The sequence below is a fragment of the Mustela putorius genome, unplaced genomic scaffold (assembly GCF_011764305.1).
Source record: "Mustela putorius furo isolate JIRA1106 unplaced genomic scaffold, ASM1176430v1.1 tig00000228_pilon_pilon_pilon, whole genome shotgun sequence".
NCBI classification, from domain to species: domain Eukaryota; kingdom Metazoa; phylum Chordata; class Mammalia; order Carnivora; family Mustelidae; genus Mustela; species Mustela putorius.
The window spans coordinates 3,621,435-3,641,329 of NW_025421322.1; the positions used below are offsets into that span (position 1 = coordinate 3,621,435).

At 37.2% G+C, this 19,895-nt stretch overlaps 1 protein-coding gene across 2 annotated transcripts in view; it reads right to left on the minus strand.

Annotated features, from left to right (window-relative positions):
• STK3 (serine/threonine kinase 3) overlaps positions 1-19,895 on the minus strand; it is a 273,495-nt gene that overhangs the window by 167,607 nt on the left and 85,993 nt on the right. For both annotated transcript variants that reach the window (XM_045077977.1, XM_045077978.1), the window contains 2 exons: positions 17,837-18,001; positions 17,167-17,334 (listed from right to left, as the gene is read on the minus strand). In XM_045077977.1, coding sequence (XP_044933912.1) covers positions 17,167-17,334; positions 17,837-18,001 — 333 coding nt within the window. The remainder of the gene's footprint in view (positions 1-17,166; positions 17,335-17,836; positions 18,002-19,895) is intronic.

The window sequence follows — 19,895 nt, forward strand, 5'->3', positions numbered from 1 at the left end:
GTATGGATAATCTGGGTAAGTGCCATGGAAAAATAAATATCATGATTGGACTTGAGGCAAATGGAAACAGTTCAAATTGGCTTCGTACAGTACTCTTGTGGAACATATGATGTCCATATGTCCATTACCAACAAACTGAAACATGGAAAATAGCAAAAACCAATGCTGTGATGGCTATAAGAACACACCCAATGCCAGTCTCTACCACACCACAGCGGCGTAACTTACTACAGCTGCCAGGTAGGCTGGCTAAGAAGTCAGAAGCAATAAGAAAAGGGGAAAGGCCTAACTATAAACTGTTTTTTCCCTACAGAAAAAGGGGTGGGATCTACACATATTATAGAAGGTAGCCACAATAAAGGCTGAAAATAATAAATTTTTTAATTAATTTGTTTTGATATAGACAGTTTTCAAAAGTATAAAATATTTTAGAATTAAAGAGGTCAGCATTTTATCCAAAACTGTAAGTGATTTAAAATCCAAAAAACTAAATAAAAAAAGAGTGGAGTGGTATGTTAAAAAAAAAAAAATTGGATGGATGGAATGGCAAGTCTAAAAAATTGTAAATGTGACCTTTCAAGTTTGAAACACATAACAGAGAACTAAAATAAATGGACCAAAAGATGTGCAGGGAATCCATTGTTTTATATCAGCGCTAAGAAATCTCCCAAATTTTCTTTCAATATTCTCTAACCCCCAAACTGATTCATCTTTGGGACACAGCCACAGTTGATATGAAAGAAGTAGTGTTTATGCAAATGTCATAAAGGCCCAATTTACACAGCAAACCCAGACCAATAAAAACCTATAAAAAGCAATACTAACATCTTAGAGCCTATCCGGTGGTCCTGATCTTTTCAACCAATCAAAACCAGACATTCCCAGCCAGGTGAACTACATAAAAATAACCTCAGTTCTAATTCAGAAATATATTGGTTGCCACTCACTGAAACTACATAGTAATAAAATCCAGCAGTTAAAAATACATAACTATTTTATAGTAAATATCAATGTCATTCCAGTTTCAACCTGACTTCCCATTCTACCCCCAAACCCCCACAAGTGAAACCGAGTACAATTTCTTGAGTAGCTGGAGTGTGGTTAAGGAAAGGAAGCTATGCTTGTTTGTATGGAATCTGCCATTTCCTCCCTGCCAAAACACTTGTTTAAAAAGTCATGTAATATTTCTATTAAATTGTAAATGCAGCCGACAAGGAAATGGCCTACTGGCAGTGTATTACCTTTGTGGCAGTGCCAACGGGCCTACAGCAAAATAGTGCACATGATAATTTCAACATGCATTCCCAAGTAACAAAATTGTGCTTTACATAAATACCACAGAACCTGAGCAAGATCCAGAAAAAGCAATGAAAATTTGCCCAAGCTTTCATGCTTGCCTATATCAATTGTATGTCATAACTAAAGCAAAATAGAAAAGCATCTACATATGTCCAGGAAGCTTGTGAAGTTAGATCATATAACCCTGGGAAAACTATTGCAACTTAAATCTGTGTATTTCTTGTTAACCACTGTAACAACTCACTAATAAAAATTAAGAAAAACTGTGGGTATCAAATGAACCAAAATGTACTAACTACATACAAGTCCTTAAAGACCATAATGCAACCTATTAACAGGAACATATGTTCAGTGTAAGCCACAATTGTTATGTTAAATTGCTTCTTTCTTTGATATCACTCATTTGATCACAGAATTTAAGAGATTCACAAACCTTCCAATTAAGATGGTGACCTTCAGTTTGTAAGTCACTTACAACAATGCTTATAAAGTTATCTCTGATCATCTATCCCTTACCTTTCAATATATAGCACAACTACATGTAGTTCTGCTATTAAAAGATCCCAGATGTAATGAAGATGATTCTATTTATGTAAAAGTTATAATGAAAACAAAGTTAGTATAAAAATCTAATCTGCAATCAATCCTCTAGGATAGCTGAAGAATTCTATTCTGCAGGAATTTAACAAAAAAACATATATTTTAAGTCAATTATAGCTTATCTATCTTCATTTTTCAAAAATACGTCTGTCCAGTCATAATTCTGAAAGCAAATTTGCTATAGATAGCATTTTTTCCAAAAATATGAACTTTTAAAGTATTATATACTTGAATTACAGAGTCAATACCTCCCCCCTTCAGGTATCTCCCAACCTCCCAACACACACACACACACACACACACACACACACACACCCCTACATATTTATGTCTTCTAAAATTAATACTAGCTCAGGTCTCTAGCCTAAATGGTTTCTCTAACTGGTTTCAAAACAAAACAAAACTTACTATAACTAGTACAGTATATCTATATGACTGCTTTTAAGACATAAGTCTTCAATAAGGCTTGGCAATTACGTTCCCATTAGCAAACCAAAACTACTGTCCAGAGGCCAATGCTAAGGGTGCTCAGTTAAGTCCTTCTGATCTCCTTCAACAAAGAAACAGGATCTAAAGTACAAAAAAAATTACAATTTAAAATTTAAATTTTAAATAAATAAACTGTGCTTTTACTAAGGCAAGCTATAAGTAATGATAAGACTTTCAAGTTGTATTTGATTAGCATTTACTTAGTTTCATTTTTTAATTTATTTCACTGAATCTTAGATTCTAAGTTATAAGTACATTTATTATTGTAAGAAAGTAGAATCTGAGCCTGCCAGATTTCAGTATTTATACCACAGAAGTACCTTTGAGATAGGAAATGGAACTGAACACATATTCAACAAAAATATTTATTGGATGCTCTCATGTATAAGTCATTCTGCTAGGTTCAATTAGACACACAAAGATGAAACACACTCGCATTTAAAACTGACATCTGGTAGGGGGAATAAGACAATTACATACTAGTTATGATAATACATAGTAAGTTAAAAATTCCACAAGACAGTCATTGAAAAGGTGATGAGAATTCAGAGAAATAAAAGATTTTTTTAGTCAGTGATGAGATCTGGACAGTAACTAACCTAACCTTTAGGACATACCTAAAACAAACCTTTCTAGTAATAAGAGTATGGTGGGGGGAGGAATCATATACAGATCTGCTTACTGGCTCCAGATTAAAATACAGAATAGTGATATGTTGTGATGAATAGTAAACAAAATCATATCCTAAATATACAATATAACAAACTCGCTTGAGAGGCACTGATACTACTACTGAGACCCACAGTTCTGAACCTTTTTGGGTCACTTAAAAATTATGAACTTGCAGCAGAAAAACACACATCTGAACAAACATCAATATTTAAGTGCAATTTCAGGGGGTCCACTGATGGTATGAATTCCCTGCCCCAGAAAAGCAGCTCATTCTATGCTCTTACAAATCATGGTTTCCATTCCTGAGCTAGTATATAGTGAAAATGGAGGAGAAAACATCAGTCTACCTTGAGGGTAGAAAGGAGGATGCACATGTACCCCTGCTCTCATGGGCTCCTTACATTTACATGGTTCCCAGGAGAGGCTGCAAAGGTCTTCTCGGCAAGGACTTAAAAGCTTTCTGGAACCTACCCTGGCTGGTAATAAACTCCTTTGGGTACTGTGTAAGACTCCCAATAACTCTAACCCTACTAGATTCCCTAAAATAAAGCCAGGATTGTCTGAGCTTTTCCACAGCCAAAGCTCCTTAAGTGACATTGGTAAATATTATTATATAGCACCTCCTACAAGAATTTGAACTTAGAGTCTCAATATGAGACTTCAAAGTTAATTTAATAATGCTACCTAATATTTCTATAACATTTACTATTTTACACATATTGCTCATTTATATTATCTTATCTGATCTTCACAATAAATGTGAAGTGGACAGATGAGAGTCCATTTCTACTAATCATAGATAACAAAACTCATCAGGATTCACAAGTCTCCAACACAAGGTCTCTCCAGCACAAGGTCACACCCACTACTATGTGGCAACAGTGGAAGCATATGACATCCAAAACCTGCTACAGTGATTCTTGCTCTATACATACAAGTTGCAAGCCAATTCTGAGTCATAAAACCAATGTAATGGATTTGGACTACCTATTCTCTTTTTTAATGAAAGGTGGAAGTAGAAGAGAAGACCTATACAACTGAAACAAACCTTATATAAACCCACGCATGGGCAAAACAGGTCACAATGCAAAATACACTTTATCCTATGGATCACAGTCAAAGAAAAGTGTCAAATGTAAATGCCATCTTTTAATTATTAATAAATCAATTTAAATTGTGTCCTGTAAACACTCCTATACAAATACAGAGAGATACTGCCTTTGTCAGTATCATATATTAAAATCTTAAATTTGAAAGGCAGGGTAGGGGGTTATGGGGGGTAGGGAAGGAAAAAATGAAAGAAGATGGGACAAACCATAAGAGACTCTTAATCTCACAAAACAAACAAACTGAGGGTTGCTGGGGGGTGGAGGGGTAGGGAGAGGGTGGTTGGGTTATGGACATTGGAAGGTATGTGCTGTGGTGAGTGCTGTGAATTGTGTAAGCCTGATGATTCCCAGACCTGTACCCCTGGGGCAAATAATACATTATATGTTAATAAAAATAATTTTTAAAAATCTTAAAAAGATGGATTCTCACATAATTCTTTCTAGTATAAGTCTTTCTCCATGATTCCTTCTCTAAGCAACACTTAATGTAAACATGTCCCCAAAACTACAATTCATATTCAGGTAATTCGTATGTCAGTAGGAAAACTTCCTCAACAGTTACCGAGCCTTTTGAACCCTTCGTGTTTACAGAGCACTTGGCAACACAACACCAACAGCAAGATTTAAATTTCAATTAACAGTGGGAATCTGTCTTCCTTGGGAGGCCCTCAGGGATGATCCCAGCAGGCCTAACCAAGAAAAGCTGAGATCTGTTTATTCTGTTCTCCTTGCTTGTTCATCTCTTCAAGAATAATAACTGACTGGACAGAAATATGTTGAAAGTGTCACTGTAATAAACCTTAATCCCCAATTTAGGGGCTGGAATGCCTGGTACTCCCACATGGATACAACCATAGGGCAGAAGAACTCGAACTTTCAAAGAGAGTGAAAAACCATATGTCCTGGAAGTAGGACTGAAATTCTCCAATGATCCAATTTGCCCCACTCCTCCAGATCCTTGGCTATTTCTGAAAAATGTAGGGAACAGACAGAGAGGAAGAAAGGTAATGTGAAAAGAAAGAAAAGCAGGGGAAAAGCAAAGCAGAGGTGGGGAGGGGACTATGTGAGCAGTGGAGTGCATGTACGGTCAGGGACAGGGAACAGTCAAAGGAAGTAAAGGCAACAGTGAGAACAACAGGAAGATGAGGATGAGTTCAAAGGAGAAAAGCAAGCAATGTATGTAATGACAATAAAACTCTTAAGAGTTACACGATCCTATATAATTTGTAATATCCATATATGTAAGTGAATAAAGTTATTACAGTGTATGGTCTTAAACTCTAAACTGAATATATTTATCTACTTCCCCCTCTCCTCCCACCCCAGAAAGCTAAATAATTCTAACATTAGAATGCTAGTTCCCCTGGACCAGAAGTTCCAAAAGAATAAGAAACATGCCTCTGCTGTTTAGCATTACATCCTCAAAGTCCAACCAGTAAATGATAAATGTGCACTAAATATCTGTACAAGGAAAAAGAGGAAAGGAGAACAGAAATAAAAGAATACAGGAAGAAAATCCCAGGGTACTTTTCTTCAAAAATCAAACACCCACACTTAGACAACATTTAGTTTCTCTGACACAAAATAAGCAATGTAGTATAGCAGATATACTCTCCAGCTGGTCCAAAAATTGAATTCCCCGTCTCCACATTAGAACAAGCACCTCTTATATTTTAACACTAATACCAAATCAAAAACACCTTAATATTAACAATTAAATTTTGTATTACTGCTAAAATGGGTATGTCCCATCATAAAAAGTATACGCAATTACAAGGCAGATAAATTTGAAAAGTGTTACTCTCATTATTAAAGGAGTAATTAAAAATTATTTTTAAAAAAACAGAATTTTAAATGCTGATTGGCAACTATTAAATATTTACACAACTTCTTCAGAACATACCTACTGCATAAAGCAAAGTAATATATAATTAAATACAAATAAACAATCCTCTACTTGTAGACTAGTAAGTCACTGGCATATAAACAGGAAGTGAAAAATATTTTGACTCAAAGACCTCCCAATGGACTAATTATAAAGAGAGAATTACAAGGGACTTAGAGTATTGGGCTTGGGGTGCCAAGAATGATGGGGGACAGCTGGAAGTATAATAAACAGAGGCAATATAAAATCGAAGGACCAGGAGATCTAAATCAGCAAATAGAAAAAAAGCAGATTAATAATAGAGAAAAGTCAATAAAAATGAGAAAAGAAACTCAAGAACAACAAAAAAACCAACCCAATTAATAGACAATTCTTCAAAGACATACCAATGGAGAGATGTTCAACATCACTGGTTGTTTGGGAAATGCAAATCAAAACTATAATGAGGTAACCGTTGACACCCATCAGGATGACTACTACCAAAAAGACAGAAAGTAAGTGTTGGAAAGAATGTGGAGACTCTGGAACCATGCACGTGGCTGGTGGGAATGTAAAATGGTATAGTACGGCTACTATGGATGGAGTATGGATGTATGGAGGTTCCCCCCAAAACTGTATATAAACAATATGATCCAGCAATCCCAGTTCTGGGTATACACCCATTAGAATTAAAAGCAGAGTCTCAGACAAAAGGTTGATATCCAGGATCTATAATGAACTCCTCAAACTCAACACACACAAAACAGACAATCATATCAAAAAATGGGCAGAAGATATGGACAGACACTTCTCCAATGAAGACATACAAATGGCTATCAGACACATGAAAAAAATGTTCATCATCACCAGCCATCAGGGAGATTCAAATTAAAACTACATTGAGATATCACCTTACACCAGTTAGAATGGCCAAAATTAGCAAGACAGGAAACAACATGTGTTGGAGGGAATGTGGAGAAAGGGGAACCCTCTTACACTGTTGGTGGGAATGCAAGTTGGTGCAGCCACTTTGGAGAACAGTGTGGAGATTCCTCAAGAAATTAAAAATAGAACTTCCCTATGACCCTGCCATTGCACTACTGGGTATTTACCCCAAAGATACAGATGTAGTGAAAAGAAGGGCCATCTGTACCCCAATGTTTATAGCAGCAATGGCCACGGTCGCCAAACTGTGGAAAGAACCAAGATGCCCTTCAACGGACGAATGGATAAGGAAGATGTGGTCCATATACACTATGGAGTATTATGTCTCCATCAGAAAGGACGAAGACCCAACTTTTGTAGCAACATGGACGGGACTGGAAGAGATTATGCTGAGTGAAATAAGTCAAGCAGAGAGAGTCAATTATCATATGGTTTCACTTATTTGTGGAGCATAACAAATAGCATGGAGGACATGGAGAGATAGAGAGGAGAAGGGAGTTGGGGGAAATTGGAAGGGGAGGTGAACCATGAGAGACTATGGACTCTGAAAAACAATCTGAGGGTTTTGAAGAGGCGGGGGTTGGGAGGTGGGGGTACCAGGTGGTGGGTATTATAGAGGGCATGGATTGCATGGAGCACTGGGTGTGGTGCAAAAACAATGAAATCTGTTATGCTGAAAGTAAAAAATAAATTTAAAAATAAATAAATAAATAAAAGCAGAGTCTCAGGGCATCTCAGTGGCTCAGTCAGTTAAGTGCCCAACTCTTGGTTTCGGCTCAGATCATGATCTCAGGGTCCTGAGATCAAGTCCCATGTCAGGCTCCAAGCTCAACATGGAGTCTGCTTATACCTCTCCTGCTCTTCCCCCTGAGCTCTCTCTCTCTCTAGAATAAAGAAATTAAATCTTATTAGAAAAAAAAAAAAAAAGAAAGCAGAGTCTTAGAAAAATAAGTGTATATCCATGCTCACAATAGCAATATACATAATAACTAAAATGGGGAAACAACCCAAGTGTCAGTCAATGGATGAGCAGATAAACAGAGTGAGATATACACGTACAATAGGATATTATTCAGCTTTAAAAAAGAAAAGAAATTCTGACATATGGTACAACATGAATGAACCTTTAAAACATTATGCCAAGTGAAAGAAGTCAGACACAAAAGGACAAATATTGGGGCACCTGGGTGGCTCAGTGGATTAAGCCACTGCCTTTAGCTCAGGTCATGATCTCAGGGTCCTGGGATCGAGTCCTGCATCTGCCTCAGCATCCCTGCTGAGCAGAGAGCCTGCTTCCCCCTCTCTCTCTGCCTGACTCTCTGCCTATTTGTGATCTCTCTCTGTGTCAAATAAATAAATAAAACCTTTGAAAAAATATATATATATAATAAAAAAAGGACAAATATTGTATGATTCCACCTATAGGAGGTTCTTAGAACAGTCAAACTCATAGAGACTAAAAGTGGAATGATGGTGACAAAATGTGGGGAGGAGATAACAAAGAATTGTTTAATGGGCACAGTTTCAGTTTGGGATGATAAAAATTTCTGCAAACAGACAGTGTGATGGTTGCACAACAATGTGAGTGAATGCCACTTAACTGTTTACTTAAAAATGGTTTAAATGACAAATTTTCTGTTCTGCACATCTTACCACAATTAAAAAATGAGGACATAAAGGCAGAGATATGTCCTAATATTAGTCACTATTAATCTTCACCTGTAGATAATTTATTTTTTTATTTAAATTCAATTGGCCAATATATAGTACATCATTAGTTTCAGATATAGGACTCTATGATTCATCAGTTATGTATAACATCTAGTGCTCATCACATCACATGCCCTCAATTTAGAAGGACAAAATAGATTATGGAAGGTATAATGGCTCAAAGGTAGCCTCCCAAAAGTTGTAGCCATGTCCTAATCCCGAGAAGTTCTGAATGTGAACTCATTTGAGGAAAAGAAGGGTCTTTGTAGATGTAATTAAGTCAAGGATCTTGAAAGGAGGATTATCACCCTGGATTATCCATGTGGTCCCTAAAACCAATGACAAGTGTCCTTTTAAGAAAAAGGCAGAGGAAAATTTGAGGAGAAGGTTCTGTGAAGATGTAGACCAAGATGGAATAATGCAGCTACAATCCAAGGAATGTCAAGGACTGCCAGCAGCCACCAAAAGCTGGAAGAGGCAGAGAATAGAGTCTCCATTAGAGAGCTTCAGGAGAGACTGCAATCCTGTCAACACCTTGATTTCAGACTTCTGGCCTCCAGAACTGCAAAAGTATAAATTTCTGTTGCTGAAAGCTACCAAATTTGTGGTAATTTGTTACGACAGCCTTAAGAATCTATTATGGGGGTAAAAAGATAAAATAAAAAGTAAGTTAGTGGGCCTTATAATCAGAGAAGATGTCATTCAAGCCAAAATTTATCTATGAAAACCAAGTGAAAAAGATGATCTGGGCTTCACCACAAAGCCACAGCAGTCCCTGGCCCCACATGAGGCCCACAAACACGAGGGCTGAGGGCCAAATGCTGAAGCCACCCGCCTTCCGCCCCATGCAGGGGAGGGTAGGTGTGAGGTTTGCCTACAGGCTCTTGGCCCAGTGAACGGGGAATTTGGACCAGCATGTCCATAGGGCAGACCACAGAGAAGGTAGTACCCTGTAATCTTAGGCTCGTAGACAGAGGCTTTCATCCAGGATGTTCCTACAAGTGAATATTAATTCTGAGAATTAATACCCCCACATCCCCTCATCCACCCCCAGACAAACTAAAGATACTTGTCTATTGTCCTACATGTTAAATGCCTGTGAGGAATCTTCCAAGAGGCACTGCATGCACACACACTAAGACAGGCCAGGTGTCTACCAAGCCATACAGAGTAGGGACAGGGAGCTGGAAGACATGTAACTACGTTGACTGTGTTATCACTCCACTACCACCTCTACTCAAGCCCAGTCTTCCAGGATTTCTCAACCAAATCTTATCATTAACTGGGCAGGAAGGAGGTCATTGATTCAGTTTTATTTGATAAAAAATGGATAACTCAGTTTTCACTCCTTAGACACGGATTTAATGTCCTGTTGGATTAGGAATACATTTGGTTGTGAAAGGAGCAGCACCATGTGATTTGAGATAGGGGAAAGCTACTGTTTTATTTTTTTAATATGCAGTATAAAGAGTGATTTTTTTTTCTAATGCCTGTGTTTACTTTGCATGTACTGAAGCATTTATTTCACTTATTAAAATGCATTGTTTCCCCCAAAGGGATGGGGGTGAAAAGGCTAGTTGGAAAAAACAGCAAGGTTAAGGAAAAAGTTCTTCAGGAAAGAAAGATAACATCACTTTCAAAAACACTCATCAAAAATACCTTTTCCATATTGAAAATATCTACAGGGTTCTTTTCTTCATAAGTAAGTGATGTGAGGATATATAAAGACAGAGATTTTTTTTTAGTTTAAAGGAACTCCTAATTTACTCTTAAACAGAGATTGTCAAGCTGTATAGTACTTGAATTTCCAGAAAATTGCCACTTACATGTCTCCAATCGTCTCAAGTCACATTTGACATAAATCTTCCCAAAATATACAATATATTTCAACATCTTATTTTTAAAAGGCAATAAACATTCATATTATATTGTTCAGAAGTAAAATTCTTAGTCTCATTTTTATTTTCTTTCCTTCAGCTGATGCCACACAATCCATCACAGTGCTGGCTGTCTCAAACAGTCCTTATTCTGACTCAAACACTTCTGTCCTTATCCCTTCCACCACATCAGGCAATGTGTAATCAAATACAAAAGCTTGTAAAATAAAAGAAAACAGAACAAAAACTGTTTTCAAAAGAATCAATAGAGGGGACGCCAGGGTGGCTCAGTAGGTTAAGCAATTAAGCAGTTAAGCATCTGCCTTCCACTCAGGTCATGATCCTAGAGTCCTGGGATCAGGTCCCTCATGAGGCTCCTCGCTGAGCAGGGAGCGAGCTTCTCCCTCTGCCTGCCACTCCCTCTGCTTTTGCTCATTCTTTCTCTCTCTCTCTACCTCTGACAAAAAATGAAAATCTTTCTTAAATACATAAATAAATAAAAGAATCAGTACGGTCTCAGTGCTAAGAAAGAATGTGTCTGGATTTGATGGCAGGGACAAGGATAGATATTTAGAAAAATGATACTATTCACTCGTTTCCTGATTTTTTTTTTTTTTTGTAATTTTATTTCCTACAGGGCTGAGAAACAGGCAGATCTCCAAAAAAGTGCGTGGCTAACTGACTTCAAAATTATATTTTACATTATATGTTACATATTATATTTAGTTATATTTAACTGACCAAAATTAATTCAATACCTTCATATTTAACCATTTAAAATAAATTGGGTTTTGATAAAACTTGTTTCTTTTCACATTTTGAGCAGACTTACTTCAATTTGTCATTATTCCTTAATCTTTTAGTCATTACTCCTTAATCTATTTTAATCTATTAGCTGTATGTAAATTTATAAGCACATTTTCATCCCTCTCCTGTTCACAAAGCTTTACATGTTTTAATGTGTATTTCATGATTGCCTTTTACTAGACAGATAATTATTACTCTCACCACAACAATGATATAGTTTGCACACACTAGAAGTTTCTCTTTAAAAAAAAGAGAGAGAGAAAGAGAAAACTGTAAAAAACTATAAAACTTTTTATCCCTTGCCATCAAACAAATCGAGTGCTTTTAATAGCTCTTTTTATTAGGAAATTCCTCCTTGAATATCTATATTCCAAATACCTCTTACTCTCTCTGAGGAATGATTAAAGAAAGTATCAATCTTTGATAAATGATAAACTAAAACAAATGACTTCAGCCTTAACACTTTTGAAAGACCCATTTTCAATTCACTGCCAAGTTCCAATATAATCACTTTCATTTTCTTTTTTTTTGTTGTTTTAAGATTTCATTTATTGATTTGACAGACAGATTACAAGTAGGCAGAGAGGCAGGCAGAGAGAGAGAGAGAGAGAGAGGAGGAAGCAGGCTCCCTGCTGAGCAGAGAGCCCCATGTGGGGTTCGATCCCAGGACCCTGGGATCATGACCTGAGCCAAAGGCAGAGGCTTTAACCCACTGGGCTACCCAGATGCCCCAATCACTTTCATTTTCTAATGACACTCAAAGTATGTGTCCAACAAAAAGCTTGTCAGTGAAAATCACAATACTAATTTGTAACTACTTAGGCAGGAACAACCCCATTCTAAATTATCCAAGCCTGATGCATTTCTTCTTGGCCCTAATTCTCACTGGTCTAAGCAAAGCATAGGTCTGGAGCAGGCCTGGAGCCTGACCATACAAGGATGGTATATCTGAGAATATGACTAGGAAACTCAGTCTAGGAGTCAGCTTCCTTGTTCTGGGGCTGTTCTCTTACATACATCTAGAGGGTAGCCATGGCCAGAAGGGCTACAACCTTGTAATACTGGCCAAAGAGAATTTCAGAAGGATTAGCATGTAAAAAGGCAGGCTAGGGAAGCTGGCCCACCACATCTTAACTTAGCCTTCTCTTCCAGACAGGCATCTATATGCAGTAAATTATATAATACCCTTTACTTTAAAAAACTAGCATTCTTGGGACTCCTGGGGGAGGGCTCAGTCATTAAGCATCTGCCTTGGGCTCAGATCATGATACCAGGGTCCTGGGATCGAGGCCCACATCGGGCTCTCCACTCAGCAGGAAGCCTGCCTCTCCCTCCCCCACTGTCCCTGCCATGTGCCCTCTCTCACTGTGTCTCTCTCTGTGAAATAAATAAATAAAATATTTTTTTAAAAATTAAAGAAAAAAAAAACTAGCATTCTTTACTTCCATCTGTTACACTGGTCTTTCCATCATTCCTATCTTCATTCCACTGTGACAACTTTGTAAACTATTGGTTATCTCATAAGGTATACTGTTCCCCACCACCACCAAAAAAATGAATGGAACATAAAATATTCTACCATATTGGGGTGCCTTAGTGGCTTAGTCAGTTAAGCATTCGACTTTGATTTCAGCTCAGGTCATGATCTCAGGGTTATGAGCTTGAGCCCTGCACTGGGCTCCACACTGGGTATGAAGCCTGTTAAGATTCTCTATTTCTCTCTCTCCCTCTGCCCTCTCCCCTTGCCAACTCATGCATACACATGCTCTCTCTCTAAAAAAATTTTTTTTTAAATTGTCCATATTTCTTCCAACAGAAAAATTTAGGTTTGTACTTTAATAATTAAAATTATGAGATTAAAATGCCTGCAAATTTTTATTTTGCTAGCCACTCCTTCACTTGCATACAATTGACATATAAACACAAAAGAGATTTCTTTTTTGTCAAGACAAGAAATGAACTAGCACAAGTTCCTAACTCAGTTCTGCCACTTCCAAGTTGGAAAACATAATTCTTTAAATATCCATTTTACCCAATCCACTCATTAAAACGGAGATTGAAATATTTATATCACAGAGTGGTTAAAGTAAGAAAATTATTTAACTAAAAAAGAAAACTTGGGGCGCCTGGGTGGCTCAGTGGGTTAAGCCGCTGCCTTCGGCTCAGGTCATGATCTCAGGGTCCTGGGATCGAGTCCCGCATTGGGCTCTCTGCACAGCAGGGAGCCTGCTTCCTCCTCTCTCTCTCTCTGCCTGCCTCTCAGTGTACTTGTAATTTCTCTCTGTCAAATAAATAAATAAAATCTTAAAAAAAAAAAAAAAGAAAAGAAAAGAAAACTTCACTATTTCACTCACTAATCAGAGTTTCACTTACTTCCAGCTCATACCTGGGATATACCGTCATACCTTCAGTACCACTTCATGGGCTCTTTAACCTCACTGAAAACACTGAGATTCTGAAATCACTGGTCTGGGGGAGGGCTCTGTCACCACAATGTTTTTCAAAGCTTTCCAGGTAACTGCTATGCAGCAAGAAGGAAGACTGCTGTCTAGCTCCCTGATCTTCCATTCCTTATAACCTCTCCTCTCTTTCCAGGCTATACCCCCTTGGTAACCGCCAAACAAGTCTCTCAACAGCATCCTTCAATGCACTGTAGCCCTGTCATTCGAAGACACTCATTCATTTAAACCCAGTCCTGAGATCAAGGCCAGAATAGTGCACTCCACTGCCAAGCAGGGCTAGAGCAAGGCTAGAGCAAAGAATCGCCCCTGCTGCCAACACAGTCCTCCCATTAGCCGCGTCCTCAACTCCCCTTTTTTCTCTCTTGGACAGCTCTTTCTTTTAGCCTCCCATCTGACCGCCCGCCAAACGAATCTAAGCCTTGCTGAAGCAGTAAATATAATTAATTTTATTAAAAGTCCAGCCTGGAATGTGTATCTTTTTAACATTCTCTATGATAAAATGAGAAACACACAAAAAGTACATGCCCTGCACACAGAAGAGCAAGGATTATGTCAAGGAAAAGCATCTGTGTGACTGAACAGCCAGCTGACCAAGCGCACCTCATTTTTCAAGGAACAGCACTTTCACCTGAAGGAATGACTGGCAGAAAAACTGTAGTTATTCTGACAGGGGCATTTGATTGACATTCTCTCAAAAATGAACCAAGCGACTCTGCCTTTCCAAGGAACATGTCACATGACCTCAAGAGTTTCCCAATACCTGCAGTTCATACTCGACTTTGTATAAAGCATTTCACAAACATGAGAAAGGAAAAATAATGGTAACATAATTTATTTTTTTTATAAATTTTTAAAAAGATTTTACTTATTTATTTGACAGAGAGAGACACAGCAAGAGAGGGAACACAAGCAGGGAGAGGAGAGGGAGCAGTAGGCTTCCTGCTGAGCAAAGAGCCCAACGTGGAGCTCCATCCCAGGACCATGAGATTATGACCTGAGCCGAAGGCAGACACTTAACAACTGAACCACACAGGCACCCCTGATAACATAATTTAAACAGCAACTTAAAACTTTACTGTATTTGGAAATGCGCAAGGCAACACTTGATAAACTGCCCAAAGAATTGCAGGGCTAAGAATTGCCTATACACAAGTTGGGAGGAAAGAAAGAAATTTACTTAGGGCCCCTGGATGGCTCAGTCAGGTAAGCGTCTGACTTTTGATTTTGGCTCAGGTTATGATCTCAGGGTCGGGAGATGGAGCCCCACATTGGGCTCTGCGCTCACCACAGACTCAGCAGACTTAAGCTTCTCTCCATCTTCCTCTGTTGCTTCCCCCTCCTGCTCACTAAATAAATAAGTAAATAAAATCTTTAAAAAAGAAATTTACTTAGGTGGTAGCTACCAAGGAAGACTCTATGTAGAAATAATATCTGACCTGAGACTTGAATGAGTAGGATTTAGGCTGGGAGAAAAGAGTGAGATAGAAAGATGCTGCTAGATAGGTAGATAGATAATTGATAGATAGAATTTTTAAGAAAAATACTATCTTCTATTGTATTTTTCATTACTTCATATGTGTGAATTTAAACTGTCAGGTGATATTTTAAGATTCTAAAAGTTGGAAACCACATACTACAATTCTTGACTACCTGAGAGACTACCTCAGGGTCAAATTTAATATGTTGATCTACGTGGTTGGAAAAATAAGATCTAACACAAGGAGAAAGCAGAAGAGTAATAATCTAAGTCCTGGGTTAAATTCTAGCTCTGGCACTTGGCTAGGATGCCTTGGATAATTCAGTTAACCTCACTAATTCAAATTCAAATACACCTAGTTTGAGGATCACCTTAAAATATTATAACTAAAAATACCAAAGCTAAGTAATAATCAGAGAAGAAATAAGAATCTGTGTTGCTGGTTTTATGTTGACCTTAAGCTTTTTCATGTAATTTTGCAAACAAAAAATTCATGCCATTGTTATTTTTCACTTTAGCAAAAATAATTTATATACACAAGGAAGATGATACATATTATACTCAATTGTACAACATGGAATTCTCCTTGAAGTGGCAGGCAGATTTTTAAATATTTTCAGTATTTTAAATATTTTCATCATTACTTGTATTATTGAAATTCAATCCACAACAGCATTATCAGAAATAATTGCAATTTATTCTTCTTCGGATGTTCCAAAATACTGCATTCTCCTTCCTCCCATCTATTTACTTCACACATTTCTCCAGTCACCCTAACACCATCTTCTGTTCTACACACACACACACACACACACACACACACACATACACACACACACACCCTCGCTTACTGGCTTGCTTGCTCTCCTCTCTGCATTCTCTTTTCTTCTTGAGGTGGCTCTAGCCACTAGAGGGCAATAAGTTCACAAAGACAGATGTCCTTATCTATGATGAATTGAGATTCACATACTGCGAAACCTAAAAACTGTATCATCACAAACTCTGAAGGAGAGGCAGTTAGACTTGAATATGTAAGGTACATACTTCAAGCTCAAAAACATCATCCTGGGGGCGCCTGGGTGGCTCAGTGGGTTAAGCCGCTGCCTTCGGCTCAGGTCATGATCTCAGAGTCCTGGGATCGAGTCCCGCATCGGGCTCTCTGCTCAGCAGAGAGCCTGCTTCCCTCTCTCTCTCTGCCTGCCTCTCCATCTACTTGTGATTTCTCTCTGTCAAATAATAAATAAATAAAATCTTTAAAAAAAAAAATCATCCTGGAAAAAGGAGTTTGTAGCAGTGTATGACAGTGTTCAAAATACAAATCTGATTTTCTCACTAAGCACCAACTAAAGAAATAGGATTAATTTGCCTACTGGTATGTACCAATGTTAGAAGTCAGGCTTTTTAAAATATTAGCTTCGGATGAAAGAAGAAAAAAAGGAAAACGAAAACACAGAAAGGTAGAATTTACAAAGTGGGTAGAAAATTGAGAATTGATTTTTTTTTTCCCAAGGCCTCCATAGCCACACTGAGAAAACGATGGATAAACTGAAGAATACAGTGACTTTATCAATCCTTTCCTCTATTGAAAAGCAAGGGGAAATTTTACAGGTATATTTTGGGGAGAGAAAAACAGTGACTGTAAAGAGAAATAGAGCCTTCGCTTTTTTTCTCATAATTGAGGATGTGGGAGGAAAAAAGTTAACATCACTAACCTCTGACAGATAATTTTATTATTTTTTTGCACAGAACCTAAGTTCAAATCAACTTATTTAATTTACTTTATTTATTTACACTGACATTACAAAACTGCAACTTACATAACATCAATGTTTTTAGCCAACCATCATTTTCTTACCCTCATGGGATGAATATCAGCATAAGGAGGTTTTCCTTCAGCCATTTCTATAGACGTAATGCCAAGGGACCAGATGTCAGCCACACAGTTGTAGCCTATTTCTTGAATTACCTCAGGAGCCATCCAAAACGGAGTTCCTATCACAGTATTGCGTTTTGCCATTGTATCCTGCAAAAACATTACACTGACATAAATAATACTACAAAAACACTAAGGGACTCTGTTTTCCAACATATTCATTAAACTGTATAGTGAAACACTCAAATAGTACAGATTATATAAAATACTGACTATTTTCCTACAACCCAACTGATGACATATTTCAGAATTCTGAATTCTGTAAAAAGCAAGAGCCCACAAGTAACTTATCTCCACTATCTTCATTAAAGATAGTCATTAAAAATAGTACTGTAACAATAAAAGCTACATAAATGGATCAAGGTAGCTTTCTTTTTTAAGCACTTAAGCATTTCAATAACATTTTTCATATTCATTTAATGTCTCTTAAATTGTAAATAAAAATAATAAATAATACGAAATAATATCTCCTTCTCTCCAAGAACAATGTAGTTACATATTTCTTCCTATCACCTCCTCCTAAAGGTTATCAACATTCAGTCACAAACCTGGACATATAGCCCACAAGTGGGTCCAAAATTATTACACTTACTGTTAACTGACCAGCCACTCCGAAATCAGCCAATTTTGCATGTCCTTCTGTATTCAGGAGAATATTTCCAGCTTTTATATCTCTGTGTATTTTTCGCATAAAGTGCAAATATTCTAGTCCTTTCAGAGTAGATTTAAGAATAGTTGCAATTTCATCCTCTGTTAACTGGAAAGAAATAGTTTTAAAACTAGATTGAAAAACCATGCTAGATAAACTCTTACAAAAGGCTCTGGTAGCAAACATTTCTTTCTAATGACCACTAAACCTCTAGGAAAAGGCTAAAAAGTTAAACTGAGAACTTCTTTTTCCTCACAAATATTATGCGTCACTCTTATGACGCATTTTACTGATTAAAAAAAAATTTCAGTATTAAACTTCTTTCTTTAAAATTATCAATGTCATTCCTAAAGCATATAACCCATCCCAAGAATCAAAACGACCCCCCAAAATCACTATTTCCCACATCTTCTGACGCTGAGGTAACATCACAGCTATCCGTCCTGAAAGTAAACTCAGACATTCTTCCCTGAGATTTCACTAATTCTTAATGAAAATGAAATTCAAAAGTTTTACACAAAGGAAAGGAAACAAGGGTGGCTTGCCAAGAGTCTCCTGCATGAAGCGATTATGCCCATACCACTTCTCCTCTTCTGGCCAGGTCATCCTAACCCACCCAAATCCTGGATTGCTGGCCCTGAGAATGAAAACTCAAAAATGAAAATTCCAGAGAAAGACTAGGAAAATGGAAACACAAACAAAGGTTGTCAGGGGAAGGAAAAGGGAGAGGAGGGAGAAAAGCAGCCAAAGTGAGAAGAAGGAAAGGAAACATTCTTAGTAGCTATGGAAATAGAGCCACTGTTATCTGTGCCAGCCCTTGTGCTAATCATTTTGCATGCATTATCTCATTTATCCTGAAGACAACCCTAAAAGCGAGATACCATTATTACCGCCATCTGTCAAATGAGAAAGTTACTGCACAGAGGTTTAGTAAATTCCTCTGGTCACACACAAGATGGAACCAAGATGTGAATCTGTCTTCTTATAATCTATGCTTTTAACCACTATTCTATACTGCCTCTCTTGACAAACCTTGTTCAAGTGCCATCTATGAAAGCCTCTATTTTTATTGAAAGCACCCTCTTAGCTTTTAAATATACCCAAGTGATATTAGAAGTTCCTAACAATACATCTACTTTTGCTCTAAGGACCACAAGCAAATATAACCCTAAGATAAGCTGATGGAAGGGCAAAGTTCTTCTGTAAGAGAAGAAGAAAGAAAGAAAGAAAGAGAGAAAAAGTAAGTTCAAATACCCAACAATGGGATAACAGAAAGATACAGTGTAAATTAAAAATAAAATATATATATATATATATATATACTACAAAGCTGTAGTAATCAAAATAGTAAAACAATATGGTACTAGTGTAAAAATAGACACATGTACCAATGGAACATAACAAAAAGCTCAGCAATAAACCTAAATGTTTATGGTCAATTAATCTACAACCAAGAACTCAGGAATACACAATGGGAAAGAGACAGTCTTTTCAACAAATGGTGCTAGAAAAACTGGACAGTTACATGCAAAAGAATGAAATTGAACCACTTTCTTATACCATATATAAAAATAAACTCAAAATGGATTAAAGACCTAAATGTGAGACCTGAAACCATAAAATTACTGGAAGAAAACTCAGGCAGTAACTTCTTTGACATCAGCCATAGAAACATTTTCCTAAATATATCTCCTCTGGCAAGGGAAACAAAAGCAAAACTCAGCTATTGGGACACATCAAAATAAAAAGGTTTTACACAGAAAAGGAGCCATCAAAAAAACAAAAAGGCAAACTACTGATGGGAAAAGATATTTGCAAAAGATATGTTCAATAAGGGGTTAATATCCAAAATATATAAAGAACTTATACAACTCAACACACACACACACACACACAAAAACCCCCAAATAATCCAATTAAAAATGGGCAGAGCAGCTCAATAGATATTTTTCCGAAGACGTACAGATGGCTAACAGACATATGAAAAGATGTTCAACATCAC